Raw genomic sequence first — 26,983 nt, 5'->3', positions numbered from 1 at the left:
GCATATGCATAGTCACATGACTGAAACCGGCTGCGTCCAACCGAGATCATGCGAGTGCCTTGGCCTGAACCCGGTCCTGGCTTGCGCGTTGTGTGCGTTAATCCAACGTTCGTTCTGTCAACTTGCAACCATCATATGTGGTACGAGGCATACGATATACTACGTCTCTGCGCGATCATCGTAGCACACCGACTATTTACGCATACCCAAAACAGTGTCGAGGCACTTCCGCCCTGTGCTGCCTACGACATGAACACAAAGAAATGTCAGATGCAATGTCCACTGAGATGGTCTGAAGCCATCTTCCATACCTACCTGCTGACCCATTATCATATAGTTCAGCCAATCTTGACGCTGATGCGTTGTCTCGGCTGCACTCAAGCCACACTTTCCGTGCCGCAGCGCAAGGCCACGGTGGTTTACCTTTCCAATGATCAGTGGACCGTCTCTGCGGCACAGTATTCGTTTTTTCCCTAGCCCCAGATGATGGCGCTATCCAGGGTAGCCCTATCTGCCTCGACCTGTAACTGTGCGTAGCGATGCGCCACGCTCAGCTTGTGGCAAATATGCCCAATGGACCAGGCCCTCGTATCGTGACACAAAATTTGAACAGAGGATAAGAGATCTGACCACCTTTGAGGGGGGGAAAATTTGAATCAATCCAATCGGCGACAATTTAGAATGACCATTTAAAGAAGCTTCCGACGTCATGGTGCATGGTAGCGATTTTCCACAGAACTACAATGTCAGAAACCTTAGTCGCACGGCGGCCCGTGGAGACCCAACCCATGCAATACGTTACCGGAATTCAACGCTGGGGAATACCCATTCTCGGCGTCTTACTCTACGGACCCCAGCTTCTGGAAGTCTTAGCGACAATGAGACACTGGCCCCACAGGGGATACCTCAACCAATTTGCAAACCGCAGACTACATCGCATGACGGAATCGGACGAGGAGACTCCCAAGAAGCTAGGGTAAGTATTCCTGGTTTTGCTCTATCAGCCTTTGATTCCACCTGCACCTCTTCTATCAAGAGGGCGGCGACATGGGTTTGGCTTACCCGACTACAATAGCGGTCTAGGGTGCAGCATGCTGCCTGGACCGCCCTCGTGCCCACCACGTTCGCACTCCGCAGGTGGGGCCATCGTACAGTGTCTTGGACTCAGTCGAGGCTCACTGGCCCACTACAGAACTTAGCTAAGACTGATGAAGGCAGGATCTCTTGTTCAGTGGGTCTCTCAGGCAGATATATCCGATGCTTGAAGGGATGGAAGCAATCAATTTGACGTGCCGCACTGGACCTGTCATCGTGACGGGCTTCCCGCACGGGACGGAATACCGCCCGCTGTCTCGCCGCAATATACAACGCATCTCACCAGATTGAAAGAAGTCATACCGTCGCTAGAGGCTAGCACCGTTATCACTATTGGGGGCGACTCCAACACAGAGGCATGCTTGATCAAGCTTTCCCATAGGCGCCAACGGCGGCACCGCGGCTATATCACATCTCGCTTGAAGCTGCACTACGCTACGAGCCGTCGCCGTCGCCCATGCCATGTTGGGCCGCCCTCGATATACAGGGTTCGCAGGGTTCTAGTGTGACTCTATCGTCACATTCATTCAACAATGTCGACGGCGCCACCGCGGCTATCACACGGGCCGGGCGTCCTCGCTACCTTCCAGGCCACAGCGGGACTTCCTCATCGGCGAAGGATGCCGCTGGCGCAGGCACTCCTCGCGGGGCGTTGCGGTAGCGGGCGGCGCCGCAAAGCGCGGTGCGTACGGTATACTTGCTGAGACGGCACGACAAAACGTGTATGTATGGAAAGTATGAACGTGTAAACTATTGTTACAAACATGTACTTCGTAAGCTCACCGTATTGAATCGGGTGCATGCAAAAAGCCATCGTCAATCATGCCCCTCAAGAATCATAAATCAAAGTCGAATATGCCCAGGTCAATGGCAACTTCAAGCACCGAGCTGACCACCAAGCCAGTAAATGATATCTGCCAATTAGCCATCTAAGTTCCGGTTTCTAGTCAAGAAGTCAGTGTCCATGGTCACGTAAGAGCAAAATGGGTGAGATAGCACGTACCGGTCTCCACACCCGGTTGTCTGCCATTGAGGTCGCCTGTGACCTTGTTCTTCAGTTTCTGAACCCCCAGCTTCGCCTGGTCTTTTGCAAACTTTGCATTGCGAGCAGGCTTCCACTGCATCATGCCGCGCTGCTTGCGCTCTTCGGTGCGCTTGTTCTGCTTGTTGATGTCTTTGCTTGACTGCGACGAATAGCTTGAAGAAGCCGTGGTGTCGGTGCGCGACGTGGACTGCGATATGCGCGGCGCCGTGGGCGACAAGTCAGTTGCCTGGTGCTTGATGCCGCCATTCGGCTCGTTGCCGTTGCTGCTCTGGTTCTGCTTGGTCTCTGCGTCCTCGATGCCCAGATCGGACGACGTATCAGAATACGAGCCCTCATCATCGTCGTTGTCCTCGTCATCAGACGGATGGAAGGGGTCATGCAGCGGCTCATCTCTACCAGGCTCCCTCCGCTTCTTGCCCTTGGTATCGAGGTACGCTTTTGGATCCTGACCGAAGGCGCCGGACCAGTCGACGCCGTCCTTCGCGAGCCACTTCTTCTTCTCTTCCGGGTCCGCATTCTTGAGGATGTCGCGGCCCTCGGTGAGTGACTCGTTGTGCAGCTGCTGGATGCGGTCGGGAAGCTCCTTCTCGACCTTGCGCGTGCGCACGCCCTCAGTGAGACACGCCTCCCACGTCTCATACGTCTCGCGCGTGGGGTTGTCGACAATAAAGTGCTCGTGTGACTCGTCCATGCCGGCCTTGAAGCGCCCACGGAACTGCAGACGGCCGACTTCTTCGAGGTCCTCAAGGCCCGGCTCGTTCTTGCAGTTGTCCTCGGTGATGTAGTTCTGGGTGAGGCGCGCGGGGCTGGATGTCGTCCAGATGGGGATGTTGATGTCGGCGTCCTCATTGTCGATGAAGTGCTGCAGCCAGATGACGGCGTACGCGACTGCCTTGCGCTTGTTCGCGATGTGGAATTCGAAGACAATGGGGGACCTGTAGCGGTGCTTGACCGGCAAGCGAACATTGTTCTTACCATTGTCCGCTTTAAGGTCCCAGTAGTAGCCGTCGCCTTCGTCAAGTTTCTGAGCCCCACTTCGACCGATCTTACCGGTGCTTCCGCCTGTTCGTAACTTTAGCTTGGCGGCTTGACTGTAGCCGATAGCGAGGATACGATCAGACGCGAACTCGAAGCTGCCGACGTCCCAGCCGAGCATAGTCGGTGGGAGCCGGGTCTCGATGCTACGGAAGAGTAGAGAGATGCGGACACGGCCGAAGCCAATACCTCCATCGAGCGGGTACCATCGCGTGACCTGTGAAGACGTCTCGAGAACGTCGGAGAGTTTCAAGGGAACCACACCAAGTATGGGGTCGTGTTCACGATTACGCGAATCACGAACGGTGACAGTGACAATGCCGGACCGCCAGTCGCGCATGAATCGCTCCGTACCGGCATTGAAGATAGGCTGCGAGGAGACAGCCTTCGAGCGTGTCTTGTAAACTAGCTCGTCGTTGTACAGGATGGTGCAGTAGCTGGTGGGCAGGTCGCCTCCCGTCTCCTCAGTAGCTTCTCCATATGGCTTCGCCGGCTCAAACTCGCGGCCCTTACGAGAGCCACTCGTGCCCTTGACGTTATCAAGTTCGAGGTTCACGATCTGATGGATGATGACGCTGCAGATACCACTTGGCCAAAGCGGATCCGGAGGCGTGTGCATGACTGCATCATCCGTCTCGCTGTTGATTACGCCCTTCTCATCTTGTAGAGATGATTCGTTTTTGAGCTCTTCTGGAAGGCCGCGGTTTTTACCATCAGTCCTGAGAGCGGGCCGGAACTTGGGTTTGCCAAAGTAACCCACTTCCCAGTGGAGCTCGCCAGGCATTTCGCTATCCGCATCCATGCCTGCAAGCTTTGAGGTCTGAGGGTACATCTTTCCGGGGTGCTGAATCATCTTCTGCAACGACAGTTCGACCTTGCCCACAATATCATCAGCGGTATGCCTATCCGAGTCCCATAATTCAACGCTGAGATATTCGTTTGCCTTGATTAGTTCAGGTGTAACGAGAAGTGCCGTGGTTTCCTCCCAGATAGGGTTGAGATCGTCGGTAATGACGCGTGTGCAGTACATCGGCTTGCCGTATTTGCTGAAGGCCAGTGTAATGTAAGGGTCGCTTCCACCGTGCTTCGAGCCACGTCGATCTTGCTTGCTCAGGCCAACTGCGCGATGAATTCGAATCCATAGAACACCCAGAGCCTCACTGTCCTTCTGAATAGAGTCTCCCTGGAGGATGGCGCGCATGTCAATAGACATTGACTTCGGGGCAATGTACACTATTAGGAATGTCAACGCAGCTCTAAATACGCGGACGAGAAAAACTTACTGCTCGCTGCAGCTTTGATCGCGTAGTTGACAAAGTTGCTGATCAAAGGTAGATTGAGGATATTGACACCCTTTTCGACCATTGGAATACAACCTGCCTCAACTTGTGGAGCGCCCATCAGCGTGAAAGTCAAAGTCTTCAAAAATGGAGGTTCGGGGGTCATGGCCATTCGCAATCGCACGGTGCCAACGAGACCTTGCAGCTCAACAAAAATTGGGAGCGGAACACCGAAGAGACCCTTAATCCCAAGGTAGAATACCAACTGCATGTGCATGTTGCGCGCCTTGTCGGACGCTCGCTTGCCGCTCGGCTGAGCGTGGTATGCGAACGATACCTCCAAGTTGTAGTAATCACCTCCCTCCTCATCTGCGGCAGCTTCTTGGGGGTCTTTAGTCTTCTTATTTTCTTCGTGGATGGCTTGTTTCATCTCAGACATGTGGGTATCTGGAAGAGCCCGCAAGCTGAGAATCCGCAGTGGGTTGCTTCCTTGGTTGATCTCTGCGACTCGAACGTTTTCGATTATACCAGGAACCGAGGCTTGCATGACATCCTCAAGCATATCAGCCACACCTACAAACATGTCCGGGTTGATCAATCCCCACACTATGCCTAGCATGGTGTTCAGCCATTCGACAGATTCGGGGAGCAGATTTGCAGTTGCCTGTATATGTCAGCATGAATACAAATTGTGTGCAATAGACGTACCATTTGCCCACGCGTCTTTTCGCTGTCCCACTCAACCTCCCTTCCACTGCGGATTACCTCTTTCACCCACAAAAATACGCCTGATGAAAGACACAAGCCGAGAGGGACAAGGCCCAGAAGTGCTCCACCAAACAATTTGCCGACTACAACAGTGGCGACCAGTATTCCGACGCATAATACGGTTGCGCGTTTTTCTAGGGCGACGAATGTTGGCTCGTAACTAACAGACGGTGTGGGGTGGAAGAGGATATTGGTTTTCTCGCCGTGAATAGGCACATCGGAAGTTGTGCCCTCGGCAACTGGATCGGGAGGCGCGGTAACATCTTGGTTGTGTTTGTAGTCGGCAAGCGAATCGCTTGGATCGGTCTTTATAGGCTGGGACACGTAAGCTCATCACTTTCTTCGCGTTGTAGAGCATGAACATACCGTAGGCTTCTGTAGATTTGCATTAGGTACCGATAGCATAGGGTTTTCAACCTGGTCCATCATAGACTTGTTGACGTCCTCAATGGTGACTTCCCTGCCAGTGGTGGGATCTGTGACCACCTTCTGTGTGCCCTCGATGCCAGCCTTGTGTACTTGGTGGGGTGTCGCCTCTCCAGTCGCAGCCTTCTGCTTTCTCTCCTTTTGCTGCTCATCCAGCTTGCGATCCCTTTCCGCCTTGTCCTTATCGAGATTCTCAATGAATTTCTTGACAGTCGGGACTGGGTTGGCACCCGAATAGTGGCCGCCCGGCTTGTGCTGCTGCTGCTGTTCCATGATGCCGCAATTCCTCAAGGACTCCGCGGGTGAACAAAGAGACAGGCCCTGCTCTGGAGTTGAGCTGTTGGGCAGATTAGTATGATATGCGGAGGGGCAGAGGTGAGGTAAGAGACGGAGGTAGATCCGATTACATCAAAGCGCTGAAACCCTCGAGGTCAGTGCCACGCAAAAGCAGGGCAGCAGCCGCGATGGCGCGTCAAAGAAGTGGCTACAGCAGAATCTCGTCAACAGTGATGTCATCACGAGCCACAGCACACGCGCAGGCTTGCGCCGACACAGCTAGCTGCCGCCTTCACTATGCCTCAAATCGCCAGCAAGCGCACTTGTCAGAAGCCGCACCCAGGCTACGCACAATCGAGTGGCTGGGCTCGTCCACAATTCCTCGGGGAGGATCCCATATCGCATCGTGCCTATATCTGTGACGAAAGCGGGGAGCTGCCAGGGCCAATCGACACGTGTGAAAAAGCGGGGCAGATCGCCTAGCCCTGCTGCGATCCCATGGACGATCGCCCCGCGCCGTGCCCGCACGACTCAGGCTCTCGGTTCGTTCCATCCCGCCTTCATGAGATTGTAACGTGATCCCTGCCATGTCGGGCTGGTTCACCCTCTTCACGAACGCGCGCTATGTGCTCGATGGCGAGCTCGTAGAAGACCACCTGGTCATCTCCGACGAGACTGGCTGCATCTTAAAGCGAGAGGGCTACATCGGCGGCGACGTTGTAGACCTGGACGATAACATCATTGCGCCTGGATTTCTAGAATTGCACACCAATGGCGCCAATGGTTTCCATTTCACGCACTTCGAGGATGAAAGGAGCTATGCGCAGAATATGGATAAGATTGCCCGGTACTATGCCACACAGGGCGTCACGGGATTCTGGGCAACCATTCCAACTGTCAAGGCCGTCGAGTTTCAGAAGGTGTGTTGGGCCATTCTGACCTGGTCTGAGATAGACGGCGTCTGACTCTGGCCAGATCTTGCCTTCCCTCGCGCCGCGCGACATCCCGACCTCAGCGTCTCTTCTCGGTGCACATACCGAAGGCCCATACCTCCACCCCGACAAGAAAGGCGCACACAACTCCTCGCTCTTCCAGATATGTGAGACATCGCCATCTATCATATATGGTGCCTCCAACCTCTCCTCTTCCGTCAAGCTGGTGACAGTCGCCCCCGAGCTCCCCAACTCCGCACACCTAATCAAAACCCTCACATCCAGCGGCATTAAAGTCTCCATGGGCCACTCCACCGCCTCCTATGCAGAGGGCCTAGCAGGTCTAGATGCCGGAGCAACGTGCCTCACCCACACACTAAACGCCATGCCACCGTTCGCGTCCCGCATCCCAGGTCTAGCAGGCCTGACATCGCTGCCATCCACGCATAAACCACTCGCACCGTGGTACACCATCATCCCAGATGGCGAGCACCTCCACCCAGCCACAGTCTCTCTCCTCTACAAGACTAACCCCAAACGCTCGATCCTCATCACCGACTCCATCGAGCTTGCCTCTCTGCCAGACGGCACGTACCCCGGCCACTCGCAAATCCCGTTCGAGCAAACAAAATCCGGAACGAGGGCCACAATCGCGGGTACCGACACGCTTATCGGTGGTTGCATTCCGTTGCAAGAGGGCGTGCGCAATTTGATGTCGTGGTCGGGCTGCGGCATTGCCGAGGCCGTTGGTACTGTCACGGAGAATGTGGCTGCGTTCATGGGAATCGATGGAATTGGTGGGAGGGGAGTGCTCAGGGAAGGAAGAAGAGCTGATCTCTGCGTTTTGAATGAGAATGGTGAAGTGTTGCAGACTTGGGTCGCGGGACATAAAGTGTGGGACAAGGAAGAGGAGGTGGGACGGAGGGAGGCTGATGGGGAGGCGAGGGGGTAGAAGGACCTATGGTATACTGATATAGAATGAGCGTTCACCTGAAGGAGCATTGTAACTTTGGATCGGAGATAGAGGTTTGTTGTTATAGAAACATCTTATATTTCTTCATATTCAGAGTATTACATTGGAGCCGCTGAATAGCTAGAGGATAACGTATTCTCCATATAATCCTGCGCTACATCCTTCGCTGACTCCCTTCACTTTCATCCTTCGCATACTGCTCCAACATAAGTGCCCTCAAACGCCATCTCAGGCACCCTCTTAGACACACGCATCTCCATGTTCAAATGTTGCGCAAACCTTGATCCGGGCCACTTCGCACATTCCTTTCGTGAACCACCCTGGGATGGGGTCGCACGAGCCTGCCAGTCGGGAAGAGTTGGGTCTTGGGGGATTAATCTTCGTTAGGTGACATCGGAGGATTGTGAATGTCCCAGGGCTGGATCAGGACATCCCCTAGGTGTGCCAGAGAATGGAGATTAGAAACATAAATAGGTTGCATACTGGTGCTGAGGAGCATGCTTGCGACCAGGTCCGCGAGTCCGAGGAGGAACAGGGTGATAATGTACGTCTTGGCAGTATAAAGCATGGGGTGGGTAGGCGCGAGATGATTGGTGCGAACCTGGCTCGATGTGGTTATCGCTGTGATTATGGATCGCAGGTTTGCTACGATGATGCAAAGTTATACACTAAATTGAAAAAGCTTTGGCATAAGCATGATATGGTCATGAGAAGGAATCAGCAACACTTCCCAAAACCAAGCTGAATATTCAAGATTAGTACCACTGCCCATTTGTGATTCTTACTTCCATCGGTGTAGACTTCCCAGTCACATTTCATCTTGTTAGCAGCACCCTGAGAAAGCCTGCACAGACCCTAGCTCTCCGCGAACCACGTAACAATTTCAAAGTATCTGAAAGCTTAGCAAAGAGTTTATCCGAAGGCTGCATGATGCTTTATTGATTTTCTAGGTGAGAGTCAGGAGGTCTCCATACATCAGCAGATCAATGAATGTATGCCTCAGTGGAAGCGGTGTAGAAAGCGGAAATCACATCAAGACACTGAGCAATAACCAAATCATTATCCTTTCCCCCATGTCTTCACTGACACCAATTGATTGGCGGGTAGGTCTTTATCTACGATAGATCAGGCAGTGGATCTGCGGCAGCCATTGCGTATGATATATATATGATCGTCGAACCTATGAAGTCTAAATTGCTACTGTCGACGCGATCGAATGATGGGGAGGGGACGTACCTGCCGGAGGCGTCCCCACGAGGGGCAGACATCATGCACAGCCTGGAGCGCTGAAGTGACGAGAGGAAATAAGGGTGCGCGGATATCTATGATACCAACACTTCATCACATGCTATGAATGGACCCATGGTTCTTAGCATTGCACAGGGTCCAGGGATATGATTTTCTGGGACGCAGAGGTTATGCCATAGTAAACAAACAATTTCATAATTACTATAGTGGTGCTAATTGCCTGTCTAAACAAGACAGCTGATATTCTACAATCTCTTATTTTCTGTTTCATTGTTTTGAGGGTAGATAGCACCGCCCGCTAGATTTGTTTACGTCGTGCCTTCCTTTTTCAAACCGTACCTGCCTTCACTCAGATCTCTCACTCACCCGCCCGCGCTCAACCGCCACCTTCACTTTACACTTTATGAGCCAATATTGGTGTATATTTAGAGCATATCTCCACAAAACACACGTTCTCAGCTTGGTGCTGCGGAGATGGCCTAGTGGCAGGAGCACGTTCACCGTGCCTCACAAGATAGGTTACTCATCTCCATCCAGACCAACCTGAGAGCGTGTGTCCGATTCCCACAATCAGTAAACTCCACTAAGATGGGCGGTTTCTGAATGTCGCCGGCCACTTCGGGTGGAGGCGTTTCTTTTGCTGTTCCATGTGCTTGGTATAAACGATTTCATTCTTTTTGTTTTCCTTTTGTGAGGGTGCAGATGGCTTATAGGTGATCCAATGTCTTGCATAAGGTGCAGGAACGAAGGTTTTCAGTTGAGATGAGACTAGCTGAGCGAAAAAGACATTATATTTTGCTAAGCCAAGACGTAAATTAGGATCCCGTTCAAAACCGTCGCGTCTAACAAAGTGAATTTGATATGCAAAGAAGAATCCCTTGGGGACCGATGCAAGTTTGGTTACTGTAACGAGCATTCATGAGTGCTTTATCTGATTGTGGAGTTGGTTGCTCCCGCAAGAGCTGCATTGGCTGAGCGTAGTCGGTGAGCAATAGCGATTCGAAAACATGCGTTCACAATTCCTTACCTTATCTTAATTCGCACTGACTTTTGCTCTGCACCTCGCGGGGACACGGGGTGGGCATGTGTATAGAGAGGGCACTTCCATTCGAAGGAACCCTAGGTGGGTCTTCTGGTCGACTGCAGTTCGACGCATCTACCTCTCTGCTGGCTGGGGCAGCGATGACATCACCTGGAGTAATTCAGTCCTTATCTCTGCCAGGCTCTGCCTGCTAGGCATTATTATTCAAATCTGTCGCCATTGTTGTGTATACAATCATAAGTCTGCCCACCGTTGTTTGTTGGTGCGAACCTTGGGGAAGCGCACGGAAGACTACATTGGGCGAAAATGTAGCCTCTGTTAGCTTACATTGCTTTGCAGACAATTTATAGAGCCTTAGACTTATTGTATTCTTGCCTATGGTGGTGGCAGATCTGATGACTGACCGACACGACGAATCACAGTTCCCGTATAGCGGACAAAGTGTGCTCTATATGCCGGAAGCTATACCTATATCCACGGCGAGCTCATACACGCTCACCTATGTTCTGGCCAGGGCCGAGGCTCAGTGATCCTCATCTACGGCATCCTCGAGGAGCTGGCCAGCCTCCAAGTACTTCTCTCTAGCTTGCATTGCCTTCTAAATCCTGTCCTTCAAGCCCTTGTTTTCTTCCTCAAGTGCAGAGATAATGAGGATGTTGTTCCGAGCCAGACCTTGGCCCTCCCATACCTTCTGCTCCAGATGCCTCACTTGCTCTGCCAAACTTATCAGCAGGCGACGCAGTGACTGCAAAGATGTATGATAAACTTCCTTACCTCGCAAGCTCTCGAGCTCTGCCATATCACCCGTTTTGACTCGAGCTTGGTACATCATTGCTTCGCTTTCTGGACGTTCGCTTCCAAAGTTGCGTTCTTGCCGAATAAAATATCGAGCTCGTTGGCCTGCAGTCCGCAAGGTTGAGACTCACCCGTACGCCAAACACGTATGATAGTGCGCAGTCTCTTCTCGGGACTCTTGTTCTCAAATTCAGGCCTTCTCCTTGAGCGCCTTGTTTTCTTCCTCAAGCTTATTGTTCGATTTCTTGTATCGTTTTTCATTGGGCTGGCAGAAGCCCCCTCGGACATGGGAGAACGGTTCTCAGACTTCAAGATGAGGTTCTGGGTTCTCATCCTGCCGACTTCGGCTTCCGGCTCAGATGACCTTTTGCTCATAGCCTACAGTTATCCTGCTAGGCCTGCTTTCTCTTCGATGACTCGCTGGCCCTCGTTCGTCTTCGAAGAATTGTCAGTGCTGTATCAGGGCGGAGTGTTGAGCATACTTGACTTACAATGCTGCGCAGCTTGTCAACCGACGTCAACTGTGGGACGGGCGAGGTTCGAGAAGGCATGGTATCTCCAGCGCAATCCATGGACTTGTTTTGAGTCGGCCGAGGTCAAAGTGTCGTTTTCGTCGGCAAAAGAATCCTTCAATATATCCTCGGTGTAGGAACTCGGGGGGGTTCGCACTTACTTGCCTGACTGGAAGGCATAGTATGATACATGTGTGATTCCAGATGGCGGAAGTAGTCTTTGATCTGCTGGTCACTCCAGGATACAACTGAAGCAATTGATAAGTAATATAGAAGGTAGAAGCCCAAAAAAGTTCACGTTGCTTTTATGCAATATTAGGAGTGAGGCGAAATATCCTTTCGCAACACATCGAGAGACATGGGAGTTTGACAGTCAGTGGTGTAGGACGTATCATGACACATGATTTGGAAGGTGAGAGGGCAGTAATGGTGCAAACGGTATAATACGTAGAGATCTGTCCATCTATGTGCATTAAAAGTCCTGACCTTATCGAGGGAGCGGGAAAATGTGGCGGGCAATTGCCTTCAATGTCGAGCGTATCTTACAGTCGCCCCTGCGAAGGACCCCTAAGTTTGTGCACTTTGAAGGCCATTTAAAAATGGACCAATTTGGTTTTGGTTACGAACCCCAAGTTTCTTACAACGGTTAGATATTCAGAATAGTGCGTAAAATACAGTAAGAACAGGGTAAGTGCGTGCTCCTTTGCCAATGTTGATGGGAAAGGGAAAATCCTCTCCCTAATACCCTCAAGGGGAGTCTCTCTGACTTGGCCAACAACGTCATGCTTGCGCCTATTCGTGAATTCAGAGCAGCGTCTGGGAGTCTTTGTGGGAGGAATGGTCCTGCGGGACGCTCGCCATGCCATGCATTTCTCCGTACGCGTCTCCCAAAAGAAGTTGCTGGCAATGCTGTTGAGGCCGTCGAACGCAAGCATGCTCTCACTCGACGTCCAGCCATGTCCCTGGAAGAAGGTAGTCCTTCCTTCTAGATCACTGGCTAGGAGATTTCAATCCTGCCACGCGTAACTTTTGCCTTCTATCTGTGAGTATTTGGCCCTCCTGCATGACTACGGTCCAATCGAACGCAAACCCCTGAGCACTCATTCTCGGCGCACTGGACCTGTTCCTGGCATACTGCAGGATCATCACCTTCTCTTCGAAGACCAACAGATCCGATGCCATCATCCCGTGCCAAGATTGTACCACATATACTCGAAGGTCGCTTCTACGGGCAGCTCCGATCTCCATGCCACTGTCATGTCGTCCTAATTGCCATGTTTTGAGAAGTACGGAACCGTGATACAGCTCATTTTTTCGCGTTTCTCTGCATGAGAACAGGGACTCCATCAGGCATGGTTCTCCACATCCTTGCGCACATCTCTACCTGCCCCTTCTCGTCGCAATCCCGTGCTTGCGTATTCGACGTTTGACACCTGCATGGATCTGTCGGCACCTCTGGCAGTACCTCGCATGAAGACTCATACAAATATCATTCTGACAATATGTCGCGGCCTGCAGACGATCTGACAGCCCCGAAGCCATCATGCCGCTCGAATTCCCCATCGCACTACATCTCCGCGATGCAGGTTCCGACATCGTGTTCGCATGCATTGATGATTCCTGACCCATGCTCTGCCAATTCTTCGCCCGGCTCTGCAGTATGTTCCTCAATGAGACGCATAGCCGCTCACGCATACTTGCCGACCTGAAGCGAGACGCACCGCGAAGATGCGTGCGAAGCCGATCACTCGGTTGGAAGCGCAGCTACCCACTTTGCATGCGCGTCGCTTCCCAACACCAAAACGACCGTCTTCTCGATCCTCTCACCCCCACATGGCTCTATTTCTCAAGTTTCCAATATCTGACGCCTTATCTTCGTCTTCTGAGTGCATGATGACCCATTCGAGATCAATGACCTCACTCACCGATAAGCCAACAAGCCGCGGCCGGCGATACGACCGGACAGGCCAGCCAGCCGCAGACCCGTCCCCAACCGCGTGCTCCCGCCGCGAACCTTCGATGAGCCTTGGAGTGCTGTGCAGCTTACCCCACGAGACGTCGATGGCGTCCTGGTGAGAGCGGAGGTGCAGGGCAGGCAGCCAGGGCGTCCAGTCCGTCGAGTGTGACTACGCCCACCCTGCATGCAGCGAGCCGTCGAGCACGCTATCGTGAAGCTCCAGAGGTTCGATAGCGTACATCTGGAGCACAGCAATGCCAAGCGCCACGAGTATGAGGCACGGCGTACAGTTGTCTCCTCGCCGAACAAAGCGCCGTATGCCTGCCTGCTGTTGTTCTGATGCGGCAGGGCGGAGACGTGTCGACGCCTGCCACAGCTCACATGCGCCTGCGGTGGTTCCAGTGTCCACGTCGAGCAGCACAACACCACAACACACCCTTGGACGCTCTAGAACCGCGCTGGAATCTTCAACAGGCACACCCGCGGCATCTACGTGCCGTACGCATCCTGGCAGGGCCCTGATCGTCGCTCACAGCACCACAGCACGCGCTCAAGCCGCGATCAGCGATGGGTCGACTCGGCTCCTCCATCGCAACCCCGCCCATCTTTCCTTCGGTGAACGACACTTGAATGACCTGCGCACTAGCGACTGAGTGCAGCATCTCAAACCTTCCATCCCAGCACCGTCCTGCATCGAACGCATCGAACATTCGGCTGCCCGGAGATATTCCTCTTCTGGACCTAGCAGGTGTGCACGACAGTTGAAAGCGCCAAGCACAGCGTTAGCGCGAGCGGGCTGGCACGAACGACGCCGTGCCTGCGACGCCATGCATATGTAGAGCGGGCTAGAGCCGTTGCGCTTAGCTGTACTTGACTGAATAGCTTGCGCACGTTGCTCCATCACGACAGCTGGCAGCAGAGCGGTGAGCGAGCATCGTGAGCCAGCAGGCAGACTGGTGGGAGGACAGGACCCGGCCGGAGCTTAGGCTGCTTAGCCTGTACAGCATCACAATCATGCATCGAAGCGATTCCTTCGTCAAGTGCCTACCGGCTTGGTTGCGGGGCACACCGTGTCGTGAGAGCCTAGCGGACCTCGTCGTGGATCGCCGGAAAGACACTGACCAACCGCCCGTCCCACTCTCTAGTTTACACAATCCTGAATCTTCCGGTGCGCGAGTCGCCCAACCTCTACAGTCGCTACACGAGGATGCCGCTAGCTTGAGCTTGAGAAGATTGGAGGCGTACTTGACAGACTTGCACCAACACAGCCACCATGCGCGAGCCTGGAGGATCGTGAAGGCCACAAGATCTGCAAGACGAAAAACTTGAGAGCAGGCGGATCCCGTCAAAGGCAGACAGACACATATCATACATACATTTTCATACAGTTCTGTCTGGCGAAGGATCCACCTCCGACGCCAATGTACAATTCCGAGCTCCCACTCAAAGACTCACAGCCCGATACCAGCGACCTTGCAATACCGAAGAAGCACATGATAATAACATGGTGACATTCGCACACTCAGTCATCAGCCTCTTCCTCCTTGTAGCTCACCCGCTGAGACACTCGCCCCGACCTCTTCCTAGCCGGAGCGGGCGCCGCACGCTTGTTCGGCGGCGCGCCTCCACCCTCATCGCCGTCGTCGTCCTCGCCTAGGCTACTAAGCGGGTCACTACCTTCATCAGACGGAGAAGGCGCCGGGATTGTCTTTCCAGGCCCCTTCTGCTTGGTGGTTGCACGTTTTGGAGCGGGCTTCTTCACGGACCTTTTCTTCTCCGCAGATGTATCGCCATTGATGGACGGCACGTCATCTGTGTTGGCTGCACCAGCTGCAGTTTTCCTCTTCTTCTTCGCAGGCGTAGCAGCACCATCTGCATCGTCCTTTTTCTTGATGATGCGCTTGACTGGCCGCAGCCAATCTTCCATGCCTGGCGGCCAGTATACTCTGCGATCTGGGCCTCCCATACCAACCTCTTCCTCGGGAACAACGGGCGGAGGCTTCTCCTCCGCCTCTTCTTCCACTTTGGCATCGAGCTCTTCTAGCCCCTCTGCCTTCTTCTTGCTTTTCTTTGCCGCTTTCTTCGGCTTTGGCTTCCACGGCCTGTTCTCGTCTTGTCGAACGTGCGGGATGACATCGTTGAAGAAATCGAAACCCGGCAGCTTGAACGTCCGCATGAGCTCGAAGACAGCCTGTTCCTTGTCCTTTGCCTCGATCATGAGATCCATGGTGTCCGGACACGGCGGGAGCGTCATCACACGTGGGGAATGCTTTCTCCTGGTCCGCGCGGTGACTGCTTCTGGACACGGTTCCGAGTAGTGCATTTTCGGTGTGATGTTTTTCTTCTTCCATGTCTCAAGGATACGAGGAAATAAGTCAACAATGTCCTTGGTGCCTTCACGAATCTGAGTGGAGTCGAAGAGGATGTTGTGATGATGAAAATCAAGGACCATGGGGATATTGAGTTCTTCACAAAGAGGCAAGATCTCGTGGACCGACCAGACTACATCATCGTTCTCAAGAACAAGACGGTTCTTGACGCTTTGAGGAAGCTGAGAGTAGTTCTCTTTGAAGCGTTCAATAGCAGCAGGCTTGTCACCATAGGCACCCCCAAGATGCAAGATCATGACAGCATCTCTATCTTCCTGGGGCGGCAGCTTGAGAAGCGACAGCATCTCATCATGATAGGCAAGATCACGGATGGCATTGTCAATGACTTGTTTGCGCGGCGATCCAAGCTGCGTAAACTGGCCTGGATGCGTAGTCACTCTGTGGCCGAGCTCAGCAATGACCTTACCCGCCTCGGCGAGGGTGTCTGCCGCGAAAGGAGTGAGCTTGTAGCCGTATTCATCATGGCTGGCAAAGGGGAACATCTCACTACTCAGGCGCATGAACTTTATGCCGTACTTGTCATTCCAGCGAACCATCTTGATGACATCGCGGGCGTTGGCGAGACCGAACTCCTCAACGTAACGTTGTCCTCTTGCAACGTCGGCGGGCTGATCTCGGGCAGGGCGGTTCTTAGTGGCATGCTCAGGCTGCGACGGGTCCTTGAGAGGGTGTCGATGCTCGAGGATGCTGGCTATCCGGCACGTCCGTGAGCTAAAGACGGGCGGATTAGCGTTGCGCAAGTATGTATTCAGACAGGCCTATCGATGCTATGTTAGCGTACGCTCCAAGGTGAGGGTAACATGGCAGCCTCATACGTATCCAATACGGCCCTTCCACGGCAGAGGCAGATAGTCAGAGTTGACGGGCGGCGGCCTGGACAAAGCTTCCTTGATCTCGTCTTCGCTCTCGGCAGCATCTTCGTCAGCTTCAGGATCAACAGTGACCCCCACGTCTTTCTCAACGGCAGGCCCTGAGGAGGCTGTGGTAGCTGTTGTGGATCCAGCGTCGGTGGTACCATTGGCAGCCGCACTGTCCACCTTCACATGCTCCTTCGCATTGGCACCCCTCTTTCGTTTGTTCTTGCCGGGGGGTTGCTCAGGGACACCAGCCGCAGCTGTCTCAGGTGCTGGCGCACTCCCGTTCTTAGGCCTCCTGGAGCGCGCACCTCGTGACTGTCCGTGCGCCTCTGCAGGTACATCAATGGAGCTATGCTCCGTGAGTGCATTCGGCGCTGCAGGTGTGGCGTCAGTGGGTTGGCGAGGAATTTCCCTGTCGGGTTTCAGATCGTCTGCAATACTCGCAAGCTCCACGTTGTCCGGTGAAGCCCGCAGCGCAGTAATACCATCAACAACATCTGGATTGGTATTGGGGTTCGTGCTTGCGTGGGATGAGATGTTGCGTGATGACTGGCGGCGCGCCGGGGCCGGTGTAGGATGAGGCTCTGCATCGTGGAGATGGGCGACGTTTGCGGGAAAAGGGACCTTGGTCTGCTGACGGGATCGGGAAGGGCCGTCACTCGAGGATGTGGTGGCCGCGGCTACTCCTGATGACTGCCTACGCCTGGCCATTGTGAGTAAACAGGCGGGAGTGCTCTGCGCGAGCCGTGGCGCAAAGGAGGCTCGGAGTGCAACTGGGTGGCTGATGGAGAGAACAAAGCGTCTCATAAATGTCCGGAGGTGACTGATGCGTGTCGCAAACTGCTGGTAGTGCTGGTGACAAGCTCGAGGCTTGCGAGAGCAATTGTTGCAGCCGTGCCATCGTCACGGTGGATGACTAACGCGAAAAACAGACTGCGCGACGCGACTACGTCACGACAAATCGATGGTGGACGCGCCTGTGATCGTGGTGTTGAGAAGCGCCACACAAATCGGCCCTAGCGCCATCGACGAAATGGAGATTGGCAGATCTAGCGCCGGGGCCAGCCTTGTGTTGCCACGATGCGTGCCTGAGGCATCCAGGCACTCGCGCACGTCGCTCCTCGGCAAGCAAGCAAGCGCAGCCGGCACGCTATGGCCGGCACGTTGCATCGCTCGCTCGCCGGGAAGACTTGACAAGCCACACGCGGAGATGACGAATGCCGGCCAGGAACGCCCCAAGCCACTGCCGCCTATTCCTGCTGCTGCTGCACATCGCAAGCCACCCCCTCCTCTAATCGCTTTTACGTACAAGCAACCGTTCCACTGCATCACACGGATCACAACACAAGTGTTGTGATCCTTCAACTCTTCGTTGCTGTGCGGAGCAATTAGCCGCCAGTCTTGCCCAGGTATAGCATCCTGCCATGCTCATGGGTCATGATACACTCCGGAGCTACAACACAGCCGGTTTCTCTCGTAGGCGGTACCTACATATGCAGACGCTGTGCAAATGCAGCCCAGGTGCGTCGGAAACGCCCGTGGACAGTGCTTCAGACTATCTTAGCAAAGCGGCCATCTATCTTGCCGCTTCTCGTCCGTCAAGCTTGCTATTCTTGTTGCGCCTGAACAATAGCCATCGCTGTCGCACGCGATTGGATCCATGGATATGAACAACTAAACCTTGTCAGGTATTGGATGGCAGTCTGCGACAGATGATCCCGTTATAGCTCCCTACAGAGCATGCAACCACGGAGATGAACTCGCTACTCTACACACTCGCGTCTGTAGACATCTCTTTGGTTCTCAAATGCATCATGGGACCGCATATCAGATGCTCGTGCGGACGGCGTGGGGTACATGACTCTGTACAACGTCGACAATTTCTCCTTAGCCCGCCAGCCATCTCGTATCGACAGTCTCCACAGGCCATCTGACGGACGCGCAGCCTAAAGGCCTCGTACCGTAGATACCGCAACTTGGCGCAACAGGCAGAGAAAGCCTTACCCGTCCCCGCACTCGCACTGCAGCTAGGCGCACTTTCGTAGCGCGGCTCAAGCTGCTCCGTCCACCTCTCCAGCAAGCATGTCACTTGGAAGCTGGAGCCAAACTTCACCTCCGCTGCAGGATGAACCCGGCTGCGATCTCGCTGATCCCTTCTGCTTCCCGTTATCAATAGCTGCGAGCTGCGCTGTACCCGTGCGCGTGTCGGTCGTTCGTCTCGTCCTAAGATAGCTCTGGTTCATCGTCTGCCCAGTCAAACGCAGCCGCACACCAAAAAGCAACGCGACTATCGCCCGCTAAGTCTACACATCTGCCTCCCCAGGCCTCCCGCAAAGCTACGGGGTGGAGCACCGACGAGACGAACCACGATACGAGCCTCACAGCCATGCGGCGTCGCCGAAACAGGACAAGGAGCCAACAAGACCCCGCGTTAGCACCGTAACGGCTGCGCAGCCAATCACGTAGTGTGCATTCGCCTCGGCGCGCTCTTGCATACGGCCGTTTTCGCGCTCGTCCTGGACTTTCGATGTCCCGAACGCTCGCCGTGGCCGGCTCCGGTACGGCCGCGCGCGCGCGGGAAGATCAGCACGCAGGCAGGCGTGAGCGAGAGAGGGTCTGCATGCTTGGGGGCCGGATTCCTGCTCGCCGTGCTTAGACCGCATAGCGTGGGACTGGCGCTCGTCGCCGTTGGTATCCACCGTACTCCCCATGAGTGACCGAGGTGAGACACGCACAACATGTCCTGGTCCGCACGGTGTGTTGGACAGTGTGAACGGACCACCCGTGATAGCGGGTGCGTCTCCTATCCTATCCCGTGCTGTATGATATCCCATGTGAAAGTGAAGGGAAGACGAGGCGTCCAGAGGGCGCGGATGGCGTTTGCCATCGTGCAGTGTGTGCAGATCTGTGCGCTGATCTGGAAGTAGGTGGTGTGTGTTCGCTGGTCGGGGATGGCGATGGCGATGGCGATGGCGATGGGTGGATGAGGAGGGCGGCCGGCACGACAGCTCACCGGCGCGCATAGACGTAGGCACAGATAGCTTGACAGGACGTCAGCCGCGCATGCTGTGCTGCCACACCTTGCGCGCTGCGTGAGAGTGAGAGGCCGCCCGGCGGTGCCGTCGTATATGGGTCAGCCACATGATGGTGAAAAAGCCGGATCAGATGCCGGTTGTCACGAACGGTGATTGACCATGGAAGTAAAGAGCAGTTGAGGTCGTAAAAGCGCGCACATGCGCCTGCTATTCGTGTGTGCCATGTCATGTCATGTCATGCCATGCCATCGTGAAAGTCGTACATACAAGACTGCCAAAGCAAAGTTCCACTCCGGTCCCATCCCAGCACGCCGGGAGACCATCCGTTGCCCATGCCCATAACGCAGCGGAAATATAGATACAATTCAAGGAAACCAGCAAACGTATAATGACAAAACGGATTACCCCGGGAGATCCAAGGATGCACCCCATACGAACATGCAGAGAGCCTCATTAGCCATTACCATCCCTTTTGCCTACCCGACCAATAAATGCACCGCGGGGAGTGCGAAATGACATACTTTTCTGCGACAGCCAATCGGGCGGAGAGGAGGAGAGTAAAGTAGAGCAGGCCAGATTAGATCATGATGTACTCGCCGTCGACACGGTCCATGGCCTTCCTCCAGCGAAACGCCTGCGGCGGTTTCGCGAAGGAAGTCGTAGGCGTCGCCCAGCCCTCGCCCTCTCCGTCGGGCAGCTGCTCGCCGTCGACGGAGTCCTCCTGCCACACCTTCTCGAGGACCTCCAGCCCAGAGAGATTGTTGAAGAAGCCGCTCTCGCGCTGGATCTCGACGCAGCGCTGGCGCACGACGGCGCGGTGCTCGTTCTGTACGCACTCGGTGCCGATGAGGAAGAGGGGCCAGAGCAGGAATTTGTTGACGCAAGATGTGATGCCGATTTGCGAGATGTGAAAGAGGCCCTGGGAGACGAGTGACTGGAAGTTGAGAGCCGCCGAGGAGAGGGTGGGGTGCGCGAGGCGCTCTGTGTACAGCAGTGCGGCGTACCGGAAGCTTTCGCTCATGTGCAGCATCGCTGTGTCGGCGGGGGAGAGCATGCCTGAAGGTGCGTGTCCGAGCGGGTGCTCGAACTCCCACTCCTGGAGCCGCACGCGGACGTCGTGCCACTCCTCCCAGAAGTCTGTGCGGTGGTCCTCGGTCCCGGAGCCGGGGCTGGTGGCCTCCGGCTGCACCGTCGAAGGCCGCCAGCCGTTGCCGTCGATGCTATTGAACGCAAACGCATACGTGTCTCTGCGTTTCAGGCGGGGCGAAGCCCTCGGAGTGGTGTCATTTTCGCGCACAGGACGGTTTTGGCTCAGCAGATTCAGTCTACCAAGTCTAGCAATGAGTTTGAACAAACGCCCCTCGCACCCGGAAAGGTGCTCCGCCGCTCCCAAGTTCGCCGTGAGATTCATCATGCCCAGGGACTCGCCCTGGACCTCCATTTCCCGATCATTCACCGCGCTCGTGAGGACGTCAAACCACGTAAAGAAAAATTCAATCCAATCAATGAAATCTGAGCGCACTGTTCGGTCGCGCATGCTCAGCAGTTTCTGCACGCCTGCCAGCTGCGTTCTGAACTTTGTGAAGCCAGAGTCGCAGACGTGGAAGAGGCAGAGGATGAGGAGAGTTGCAAGGACGCTGTCGTCCTGCGCGCCCAGGGGGTCGACCAGCTTCTGGTTGAGGTGGGTGATCGACTGGGCTTTGTAATGTTTTTCCTCATCGGAGGGCTCGCCGTGCATCTCGCGCAGTTCCCAGGTTGTCATCTGGGAAAAGGCATGCTCAGGTAAAAGCCCGTAGTCTTGAGCGTAGCTTAATCGCCTTCCCTCAATACCACCACGCATACGCAGGTTGTTGGTGGCCAGCGCAGCAATGGCATTTCGGAGACCCTCACTCCTCATGGCAAGGGGCATTACGTGCATCCGGTACGGATTGGTTGGGCCATCACCAGCCACGAGAACCCGGGATATAAACTTGTCGTAGTAGTCCAGCAGGTATAGCATCCGCGGGGAAAGGTGGGAAACGGTGGTAAGACTCTGAGGAATGAAAGTGGTGAGCGCGAGTTCGTCAATTGACAGGGGGCCAGAACCATAGGAAGACGTACCCTCCGAGGGGAGATAATGGAAACCATGCTGAGACAATCCGCCAAGACTTGAACTCATTTCTCCCTCAATGAAAATGTCCGGAAAAGCCGGTGGGCCCATGTTCTGCTGAGCAGAGCTGACCTCGTTGAAATCCTGCACGCTCTGATCGGAGCTAATACTGGAGCTTAGATCGTCAGCCATGGGCAGCTGATGCTGATTCGAGTGATATCGGATGTGATCCATGGCATGTATGGGTTGCTGGTCGTGGTACGAGACATTTGAAAACCGCGGCATGGAGGAGGAGTCCATGAAGGGGTACTCCTCAGCAGGGGTGCGTGGGTATTCGCCAGGAGAAGGGAAGTCGCTCTCGCCGTAGCTGCCAAGCGAAGCTGATGACGCAGAGAGGCCATTATCTTCGTAAGGAATAGCAAGGGATGTGTGGAGTCTCTGCAGAGGACCCTGGTTCAGATGAGGTCGGCGCAATTTGGATGAATGCGGATGAAATGGATCCACGTGCTCCCCGTAACCCGGAAGTGCAAAACCCATTGGCGTGGAGGGAGAGGGAATTGGAATAGGGCTCGTAGGGCCAAAGTAGTGATACTCTTGGGGCCCAGAGAAGCTATGTGGGCTCGCGGGGCTCGTTGGAGAATGCACACCGTAGTCAATGCTTCCACGGGGCTCTATTCTGGTGGGACTCTGCTGTGCAGCAGTCACGGTTTGGTTGGTAACCGTGGCGGCGGTGGTAGTCTGGGTTTTCGAATCGCGAGTGGTGCTAGCGTTCTGCGTGGATGATTTGGCTACGGGTAAAGACATGCCTCGCAGCTTTCCGCGGCTGGCGACGCCGACACCCCAGGTCAAGGTCGTTCGATATCCAGAGCATTCTTTGCCGAGCTCGATGCATTGGCCGCAGTAGGGCCGTCGGCGATCGCACTTGACTCCTCGTTTCCGGCAGGCAAAGCAGTCTTCACTGGCACCGGTAGCAGGCGCTCTTCTTCTCCGCTTCCTGGGTGCGGCGGCGGCGGCGGTGTTGGTGGTGTTGGTGGTGGTGGTATCTGCTTTCTGGGCCTCTTGGGCCTGGATGGCGTTTGTCGACATAGCCATGGTAGAGGTATAAAGCTGCAGACGTCTACACTGTAGAGCTGCAAGGTGGTTGGACAGTGTATAAAGTAGGTGCAAGAAGAATAAACAAACGACGAGGGTGAATGCTCAATAGAGGCAAGAAGGCGCGTCCCGTGGGTACTATTTAGTCTGAAGGGCGCTTGGTCCCAGATTTGATAAGAAGATCAGGACGGGAGACAGGGCAGGCCGCCAAGTGGTTGCATGTTCAAGATGACCGCTGTATCCTAGCGTGCATCCTTTGCCGCGGTCTATGGAGAGACTGGGGGGTCGAAGGAGTGCTTGAGCTTGCACCTGGCGAAGCTTGGGCTCCGGTAGGGGCCTCCTGCAGCGACCAGGGCGTGCTCGCTCGCCACACCCCACACATGGCGGCGAATGATCGATTTTTGGCATGATGTTACATCGTTTGGCAACCCTTGAAGATGCACGACGGAGAAGTGGCACAATCCACCAATGGCATACTGGGCAGGGCGATCTTGCGGAGGCTAGCTCAGACGGTGCTGGTGGCCCAAGCCACCGAAACGGCCTGTTCTGAGTTCCGTGGACCGGGGTCTTGATAGGCTTGCTCGGTGTCGACGTCTGCAGGCAGGCAAAGCCAACTCCTGATGGCGCGCTCGCAGGGACGAATGGCGCGGATTTTGGGCATCGGGACCGACCGCTTTGGCGATAGGGTTGCTGGCGGGCGGGCGCCTACTGGCCGCGCAGCCGTTGCCTGGAGGCTGCATCGAACCTGTGTGGAAACGGTTCCCACATTCTAGCTGTGCGCCAGCGCAGCAGCCGTGGCTACTGTACAAGCATCGGAGTCCATGCAAGAGCCGCCTGCACGTCGCGCGCGCACGCTTGACCCTGTGCCAAGCGACGGACTGCGGCCAGGAAAAGGAACAGGCGCTCTGAACACCCCGCAGAGCGCAGAGCGCAGCGCATCAGGCGCGTGGTGCACCGGCGAGCGAGGCTGGCAACCGCGGATGACGCTCGGCGGGCGCCGGTCGTGGGCGAGGTGCAGGAGAGGGTGCGCAGGAGCGCGAGGGTTGCGCGCAGAGGGCCCCGTGGTGATGCCTCGCGATGACATCGTGGTGTCGTGAGGTGTGCAGCCAGCCGTCGGCGGCGGCAGGCGAGCCGTGCCATGGTGCGCATGCTGCTGCGAGGTCGACGTCGAGAGTGCGCAGCCTGCGCTTGGCACGTCCAACCGCCCGGAACTGCAGCGAGGATAACGATGAGTGAGCGATATGACCGCCAGCAGGGCGAATTGCACCCCCACGCGCGACAACACCGCTGCGTGCGCGCGCGCTCGCAATGGCCGCGCTGCCTGCGAACAGCCGCGAGCACGGCGTCGCCGCGTCTCCATGGCACTGCCTGCGCTGCGCTGCGATGCGGCCGCAACGACGACGGCCGCCCGGTGCCTCGCGCACTCTGCCCGCGGAACCGCTCCGCCCACCAGCCGCCAGCGGAGCGCGCACGTGAGCAGCAGTGAGACCGCGTCGGCCAGCGAGCCTGTTTGGGCCAGCCGCGCGCGGTGGGGCGCATCGCTCGCTCGCCAGCGCGCTAGGCCGGCCATCACGCCGCCCATGCCCCTCGCTCGTGCTAGACCCAGCCGTTGTACCTGAACGAACCCTCGCCTCGTACCTTGCGGGGTAATCTAAAGGCTTAGATGCCGACAGGGTCAATGGTCCTTTGCAATACGAAAGATGCTGCTGGCTGATGCTCGCCAGCTGGTGTTTCGACACTGTGTGCATTGCTCGCATTTTCTGCTATTTGGAGTGGTGATGCGCTCACGCGCTTGCTTGCGTCCGCTCCGTCGTCGTTGCTAGCCTCCCGTAGCCTTGCTGATCCCGCCTGACTCGTTATCAGAGCCAAACGCTCGAGCCAGAGCCTCCAGCCCAGCAACGCGGGGACGACTGGAGCCCGTCGGCTGATACGCTCCCTCTAGTCCACGAGCGCTGCTTCCCAGTCCTAGTCCCTGATAGCAAAAGCGCCCTGCTGGCCTGAAGTTTCCCACACTGTGGTTTGGCTACTGCTTTTCTCCAACATGCGTCCATGAGCCACGGCCTGCGCTGCATCGTCGCGCGCGAAGCACATCATCCGCTTGTTCCTGTCTGGTCATGCTCCGGCCTCGCTGTCGGTCGCTTGCTCTAGATGCTGTCGGTCGACTTGCAATCTGCACGGTATCTAAGCGAGCGGGCCCGGCATCTCAAAAAAGCCTCTGCACCGGAATAATTCATGGGCGTGCAATATACTCCAGCCCAATGTCAGTGTTCCCGTATTTCCATCGGGTGCTTCTGACTTCGTCTTCATGTGTTTGATAGTCGCGCGCCGCTGGTCCTGAATTGAGATTTGGCCCGGCGTCCTCCTCCTCCTAGAGTGCCTTGGTGCCGTGGCGCTCAAGACTTCGGCAATCCCCAGCAAACTGTCGTTGCTCCGAGTGGCTCCCAGCACTCCCCCGCAAATAACGAAACGATGCGAGGCCATGCGCCAGGGGAAACCGCCTGAATGCAAGAGCGGTGAAGGCCACCGTTTAGTGCCTCGCCTATCGTGACCTTTAGTCATAGTCGTAGTTCCGTCCGTTGCGCACTTCATGGTCCAAATGTTGTCATTGTCGACGTGCCCCTTTGCGCACGTGCAAAACATTCATTCATGACCGGCCGTGGCAGGCTTCCCCAGTCCAACCATGTCGGCCCGACACTAGTCCCATCTCTTCGCTTCGGCTTACATTCCTGAACATTCAGAGGTCCGGTATTATCCTCTGGGAAGAGGTTGTGACTTCATTTACCAAGCGTGAGATGAATACGAGCGATAAGGTTCAAGACCGAGGTTGTGCGTTAGCTTGCTGCAAGCCGCAAAAAGAAGACGCATCCTTATCGTCAACAGGGGCACTCTGCAGGCGTCGCTGTCCTCAAGGTAGGGGGTCGCTAGATTGAAACCTGGAGGCGTTGACGGCGTCGTTGGCGTTGTTGGAGGAGGGCCGGAGGTGTTGGCGCACTGAGGAAGGTGCGGAGCGTCGCAGGAGAGTGTGGGTGAACATGATGACGCGGACTGCGACGAAGCGTGCTGCACGGGACGGTGTGGTTGTTTTCCGACGTGGCCTGGTCCAGAGCGATAGATTGGGGTAGAAAGCGCGAGCACATGTGGGAGCGTCTGGGTGGGTGGGTGAACGCCTCAGTGTTGTGAGGCAAGAGTGCGACGGGAGCGGGTTGCGATGTTGCGGAAAGGGCGACACGGTATGGTCACGGTCGGTCAGAACGCGGAGAGCATCAAGTCGATCAAAGTATGGGACGCCATGTTCTTATATCTATCAGGAATGCTACAGTATGTAGGTCCAACCCAGCGCAATACGATTGTTAGCCCAACCTCAGGTCTGAGGAGAAACCCCAAGACGCGTCATGAGGCTAGCCCGATTGAGTCACTCCTCCCGCCTTGCTAGATACAAACAGCATCACTCCGACTTAGGATCTCTACACACGCTCTAGTAAAAGCCACTGGCCTCTGTCGTCACGTCAGTAGACACATCGCGGCTGACAGGGCGCCGATTATCGGAGGGCGCGAATGTCGCGACAATGGATTAGAGCACAACATCTCCCATTGACCAGTGAGTCATGTAATACGAGTTGTACTGAGACTGTCGCGGCACTGTTCTTGACGTACCTACTTTACTATTAACAGTTTCTGGGCGCCGCCCAAGGTCAGGAGGGTGCGATTAAACAACGGATGGAGATGACTTCAAGAGTTGGATCCCCTGCGAGGAGTAACGCCGTCCAGGCGACCTGCATCACCGCCCGCGACAGTCTAAACAGAAAAAACTACACTCGCTGATCGAGATGGGCGCTCCAATCACAGCATCGCATGCTGCGAAGCACATTTGGTGCTCTCGTTACGACTGGTTTGCCGACGTTAAGTTTGGTGAATAAATATATATCCCAGTCAGTCGATATAACGAGATTGATCGGGGGCGAAAGGCTGATGTCAAACAGGGTGCGGTACGACTGGTATCGTTCTCATGGGGAACGAGTTGTTTTGGTTGGTGGAAATCATCATCAGGGCTGTAGACATCCGCTGTCTTATCAACAACCAGCAGTGCCACATCGCAGGTTCTTCACCAGCAAATGCAATCGAACCCACAACATGGA

At 55.3% G+C, this 26,983-nt stretch overlaps 8 protein-coding genes across 8 annotated transcripts; 1 reads left to right on the top strand and 7 right to left on the bottom strand.

The window, feature by feature from the left end:
* Window positions 1–1,823: 1,823 nt before the first annotated feature.
* On the bottom strand, window positions 1,824–6,292 carry CC84DRAFT_1143397 (uncharacterized protein). The gene is made up of 5 exons (XM_018176411.1): window positions 5,590–6,292; window positions 5,164–5,538; window positions 4,459–5,119; window positions 2,099–4,408; window positions 1,824–2,038 (listed from the first exon to the last, which is right to left on the bottom strand). Exons 1-5 carry the CDS (start codon window positions 5,920–5,922, stop codon window positions 2,025–2,027), a joined length of 3,693 nt encoding a protein of 1,230 aa, XP_018037457.1. The 5' UTR covers window positions 5,923–6,292; the 3' UTR covers window positions 1,824–2,024.
* A 161-nt stretch (window positions 6,293–6,453) lies between these two features.
* On the top strand, window positions 6,454–7,871 carry CC84DRAFT_1163328 (N-acetylglucosamine-6-phosphate deacetylase). The gene is made up of 2 exons (XM_018178241.1): window positions 6,454–6,845; window positions 6,901–7,871. The coding sequence occupies exons 1-2, from the start codon at window positions 6,513–6,515 to the stop codon at window positions 7,807–7,809; spliced, it is 1,242 nt and encodes a 413-aa protein (XP_018037456.1). The 5' UTR covers window positions 6,454–6,512; the 3' UTR covers window positions 7,810–7,871.
* Window positions 7,872–10,005: 2,134 nt separating this feature from the next.
* On the bottom strand, window positions 10,006–11,466 carry CC84DRAFT_1174959 (uncharacterized protein; the record flags this gene model as incomplete). The annotated part of the gene is made up of 6 exons (XM_018180123.1): window positions 10,006–10,040; window positions 10,127–10,270; window positions 10,448–10,568; window positions 10,809–10,834; window positions 11,047–11,293; window positions 11,407–11,466. The coding sequence occupies 6 exons, from the start codon at window positions 11,464–11,466 to the stop codon at window positions 10,006–10,008; spliced, it is 633 nt and encodes a 210-aa protein (XP_018037455.1).
* Window positions 11,467–14,846: 3,380 nt separating this feature from the next.
* CC84DRAFT_1163326 (UV-endonuclease UvdE) lies at window positions 14,847–17,563 on the bottom strand. The gene is made up of 2 exons (XM_018178240.1): window positions 16,590–17,563; window positions 14,847–16,532 (listed from the first exon to the last, which is right to left on the bottom strand). Exons 1-2 carry the CDS (start codon window positions 17,340–17,342, stop codon window positions 14,907–14,909), a joined length of 2,379 nt encoding a protein of 792 aa, XP_018037454.1. The 5' UTR covers window positions 17,343–17,563; the 3' UTR covers window positions 14,847–14,906.
* Window positions 17,564–18,821: 1,258 nt separating this feature from the next.
* On the bottom strand, window positions 18,822–19,821 carry CC84DRAFT_1163324 (uncharacterized protein). Its single transcript, XM_018178239.1, has one exon. It carries the CDS (start codon window positions 19,463–19,465, stop codon window positions 19,010–19,012), a length of 456 nt encoding a protein of 151 aa, XP_018037453.1. The 5' UTR covers window positions 19,466–19,821; the 3' UTR covers window positions 18,822–19,009.
* Window positions 19,822–19,833: 12 nt separating this feature from the next.
* CC84DRAFT_634784 (uncharacterized protein) lies at window positions 19,834–22,959 on the bottom strand. The gene has a single exon (XM_018186970.1). It carries the CDS (start codon window positions 22,845–22,847, stop codon window positions 20,244–20,246), a length of 2,604 nt encoding a protein of 867 aa, XP_018037452.1. The 5' UTR covers window positions 22,848–22,959; the 3' UTR covers window positions 19,834–20,243.
* Window positions 22,960–23,785: 826 nt separating this feature from the next.
* On the bottom strand, window positions 23,786–24,604 carry CC84DRAFT_1174956 (uncharacterized protein; the record flags this gene model as incomplete). The annotated part of the gene is made up of 1 exon (XM_018180122.1): window positions 23,786–24,604. One exon carries the CDS (start codon window positions 24,602–24,604, stop codon window positions 23,786–23,788), a length of 819 nt encoding a protein of 272 aa, XP_018037451.1.
* A 245-nt stretch (window positions 24,605–24,849) lies between these two features.
* Window positions 24,850–25,627, bottom strand: CC84DRAFT_634751 (uncharacterized protein). The gene has a single exon (XM_018186969.1). The coding sequence runs from the start codon at window positions 25,485–25,487 to the stop codon at window positions 25,029–25,031; it is 459 nt and encodes a 152-aa protein (XP_018037450.1). The 5' UTR covers window positions 25,488–25,627; the 3' UTR covers window positions 24,850–25,028.
* Between the last annotated feature and the right edge of the window lie 1,356 nt (window positions 25,628–26,983).

The sequence above is a fragment of the Paraphaeosphaeria sporulosa genome (assembly GCF_001642045.1).
Source record: "Paraphaeosphaeria sporulosa strain AP3s5-JAC2a unplaced genomic scaffold CC84scaffold_4, whole genome shotgun sequence".
NCBI lineage: Eukaryota > Fungi > Ascomycota > Dothideomycetes > Pleosporales > Didymosphaeriaceae > Paraphaeosphaeria > Paraphaeosphaeria sporulosa.
This window is presented reverse-complemented; position numbering and strand designations above follow the sequence as displayed.

Coding starts and splice junctions, on each gene's coding strand:
- CC84DRAFT_1143397 (XM_018176411.1), bottom strand. CDS start 5,922: ATGGAACAGCAGCAGCAGCACAAGCCGGGCGGCCACTATTCGGGTGCC. Junction 5,120..5,163: donor AAAAGACGCGTGGGCAAATG/GTACGTCTATTG, acceptor TGACATATACAG/GCAACTGCAAATCTGCTCCC. Junction 4,409..4,458: donor GATCAAAGCTGCAGCGAGCA/GTAAGTTTTTCT, acceptor CATTCCTAATAG/TGTACATTGCCCCGAAGTCA.
- CC84DRAFT_1163328 (XM_018178241.1), top strand. CDS start 6,513: ATGTCGGGCTGGTTCACCCTCTTCACGAACGCGCGCTATGTGCTCGAT. Junction 6,846..6,900: donor AGGCCGTCGAGTTTCAGAAG/GTGTGTTGGGCC, acceptor GACTCTGGCCAG/ATCTTGCCTTCCCTCGCGCC.
- CC84DRAFT_1163326 (XM_018178240.1), bottom strand. CDS start 17,342: ATGGCCAGGCGTAGGCAGTCATCAGGAGTAGCCGCGGCCACCACATCC. Junction 16,533..16,589: donor GGAAGGGCCGTATTGGATAC/GTATGAGGCTGC, acceptor TAGCATCGATAG/GCCTGTCTGAATACATACTT.
- CC84DRAFT_1163324 (XM_018178239.1), bottom strand. CDS start 19,465: ATGGGATATCATACAGCACGGGATAGGATAGGAGACGCACCCGCTATC.
- CC84DRAFT_634784 (XM_018186970.1), bottom strand. CDS start 22,847: ATGGCTATGTCGACAAACGCCATCCAGGCCCAAGAGGCCCAGAAAGCA.
- CC84DRAFT_634751 (XM_018186969.1), bottom strand. CDS start 25,487: ATGTTTTGCACGTGCGCAAAGGGGCACGTCGACAATGACAACATTTGG.